At 35.1% G+C, this 3,395-nt stretch overlaps 1 protein-coding gene across 2 annotated transcripts in view; it reads left to right on the plus strand.

The window, feature by feature from the left end:
• LOC106870925 (protein grainyhead) overlaps positions 1 to 3,395 on the plus strand; it is a 27,311-nt gene that overhangs the window by 15,070 nt on the left and 8,846 nt on the right. For both annotated transcript variants that reach the window (XM_014917162.2, XM_052966554.1), the window contains exons 8-9: positions 1,387 to 1,430; positions 2,360 to 2,475. In XM_014917162.2, coding sequence (XP_014772648.1) covers positions 1,387 to 1,430; positions 2,360 to 2,475 — 160 coding nt within the window. The remainder of the gene's footprint in view (positions 1 to 1,386; positions 1,431 to 2,359; positions 2,476 to 3,395) is intronic.

The raw sequence follows: 3,395 nt of genomic DNA on the forward strand, positions 1-3,395 counted from the left end.
TATATATATATATATAGATAGATAGATAGATATATATATATATATGTATATCATCATCATCATCGTCACGTCACCGTTGTTTAACGTCGGCTTTCCATGCTGGCATGGGTTGGACGGTTTGACTGAGAGCTGGCGAGCCAGAAGGCTGCACCAGGCTCCAATATGATCTGGCAGAGTTTCTACGGCTAGATGCCCTTCCTAACGCCAACCACTCTTAGTTTAATTTTCACGTTTATTTGCAATTTTTACAATTTTACAATATTGAAATAAACTCGTACTTTCATGGGATATACAATCATCAGGTTTATGTAGCGACAGTGGTATACCATGCACATACGCGCATGCGCGCGCATATACGCTTGTGTGTGTAGTTGTATACATCTGAATATTTCGATCTTCATATTATTTCTAGGACAAGTAACGAACTCTATTCTTTATCATGTGTGTAGCATATTTGAAATCAACACTGTAAGCTAGTGAAACAGAACTATGCATTTGCTATACGATCCTCCCTCTGTTATTTACAGAAACAATGCACATATTTACCGTTAGGTAGACTGGACCATTTAAGACTTAACTGCCTGGCCTATAGACATACGTTAGGATATAACCAACCGGATATTTGCTTAATGATCTACACCTTGCTGAGTAAAATCATAGGTAGAAAATGTGCTTGAGGCTTTATAGCTATCATTTATCAACCAGTTGTGACATATTGTGATTGGCTTAGATATAGCGTAATATGCGTTTTAAATATTCTTTTCATATATAAATTTTCTTGCGTTGAAATATGTATTTTGCTGAAGTTGTAACTGTCAAATTAATAATTAGCAAATATATGCACAGTTAATTGCTTTCTTTCTTTTCTTTTCTTTTTTTTTTTTTGCTATCAGCAGTTATTTCCCTGATGAATAAATTTTATTTCATCAAGAAAATAATTAATTAACAATGCATATGTTTATTGATTAGCAAACTGACAAACATGACTCCACCAAAATACGATTTTGTATTTTAAAGTTGTTAAAATAATTTTTTTAACCAATAAATTTCACTAAATTTGAAATTTAACAGTCTTAGATAGAAATGCGATCATAAATTGATAGGTTTAAGGCCGGTGGCCAACTTTTATAAAATTTACCAGGGAAAATATAGTCACAAATGTTTATATGTGATCAAATAACTAAAACTGTAAATCTAGAGAAAATTCTGTCGTTTCATGTCAATTTAGTTCCTCGAGTTGTCTAGTTCACTAGTCGTTATTGGTATAAACGTTATGTTCTTCTCTCAACAACACCAGATACTACTTCATAATAATGTAACAATACCATGTTGCAGCTACAAACATGCTCCGGGGAAAACTATATCGAACATTTCTTTATATTTCAGCATGGGATTGTGCACTACTCATTAAATGAAGAAGAACGAGTCGGGTACGTTTATGTTTTATCATCATCGTCGTTATTGTCATCATCATCATCATCATCATCATCATCGATCAATGAAGGTGCCTCTATGCGGTCGAACAAGCCGCCAGAAATAGCAGCAAATTTGCCTCTAGTCACACCGCTTCTGTCTTAAAACCATGAGGAAACATTGAGTAATGCAGTTCTAGATAAAATGTGTCTCAAATAAAAACGGAGTGGTCACGGATAAAATGCCATTTTTATAGGTTCAGTGAAGATGATGAGGCTGTTTTCATGTCCTTCCCGGGCCCTTGAAGACCTAAGAACGACACGGTTAACTTTACTCGTGAACAACTGGAAGTGAGCAGCTTCAAGGAAAACATGTGCAAATCGAATATTTCATAACAATTTCCGTCATCATTATTCTCATCATCATCATCATCAACATCGTCACCATCATCGTCGTCGTCGTTATCATCATCATCATCATCATCTACAACAACAACATCATCATCTTTGTCATTATCATCATCATTATTCACCAGTTCAATAATGTGCCTTACTTCCACCATGTCAGTCACTCCCTGAACCACCGGTTCTTCATGTGAGCGCGTGTTCTGCTGTTTCTTTCAGAGACCTCCTGAAAGTCTTCATTGTGTGTGCGTGTGTGTAAGTGTGTGTAAGTGTGTGTGTGTGTGTGTGTGTGTGTGTGTGTGTGTGTGTGTGTGTGTGTGTGTGTGTGTGTGTGTGTGTGTGTGTGTGTGTGTGTGTGTGTGTGATGACTATCAGGATGTTTTTGAAAGGAATAGCAGAACGTATAAAAGAGATAAATGATTACCATCTACAAAATTATTATTTTTTTTAATGTACAAAACAGAAAATAAAGCAAAAAATTCAAAACATGCAGTGATACGAAGAAATATGAAAAAAATACGATTTCTTTTGTTCTTAAACAGAAATTCTATAAGCAATAACAAAAACAACACCAACTTAGATGAGAACAGAGATGGTTTCCCGCCTGCCAAAGTTCCACGACGAAATAACTTCCTTTACTGCATGACGTATCAAAAAGGTAATTTATTAAATACTATACTATAATGTCGTATAAAAAAAATAAAGGATTTTCTAAGGTTATTGCATTTTAATCCTCTGTTACTAGTAGCTACATATATCCGTCCTTCAATTCTCGTTATTTTTCTCTAAAACCATTATGCTCAAGCACAAACCAAAACATTGGGACCAATTTTGAAATCAAAATCGGGATCAGTCTCCTTCAGTATGCACAGTGCTTTAAATATCTAGTGAAAATTTTAAACCTTGCAAAAAATCTATCTTGACACTAAGTGATAGAGTACAATATAATAGATATAATCTACCAAAATTCAATAAAACGCCCCCGCTAGAACTGGAACAATGCTCCACCAAGCGCTTGTGCATGTATATTCACAAGCGAGAATGTTCACACGGTTTTCTACGAACTTATAAGCAGGCAAGTGGGGGTTTTTTTTTTATACTTTACCTTTTGTACTGCTCTCCAAACCCTGAACTTTACATCCAAAATATGTTCTGAATGCTTAATTCACATGCTTTTGTAAGTACGTTGATTGTGTATGAATATGAGTGTGTGACTGGACATGCATACGTGCATAAATATAAGCATCTATGAGTGCATTTATATAAATGCACATACACATACATACACACACACATACACACATACATACATACATACATACATACATACATACGCACGCACACACACGCACACACACACACATACTCTTAAGTACACAACATGATTATGCAATTCCTTGGCATCTCACTTAAGCACGTACCCATTCCATCTCGGGATTCTACCTACCTGTATGTATATATATATAAACCAGTGGTCTACCATTGAGTTAAATGTGTTTAAGAGATAAAATTTGAAAAGTTGCATTCCCTCGCTTTCGGTAAATATGTTACTTATTTTTGGTAGTTTTTTTTACTTAT

The sequence above is a fragment of the Octopus bimaculoides genome, chromosome 3 (assembly GCF_001194135.2).
Source record: "Octopus bimaculoides isolate UCB-OBI-ISO-001 chromosome 3, ASM119413v2, whole genome shotgun sequence".
Lineage (NCBI taxonomy): Eukaryota > Metazoa > Mollusca > Cephalopoda > Octopoda > Octopodidae > Octopus > Octopus bimaculoides.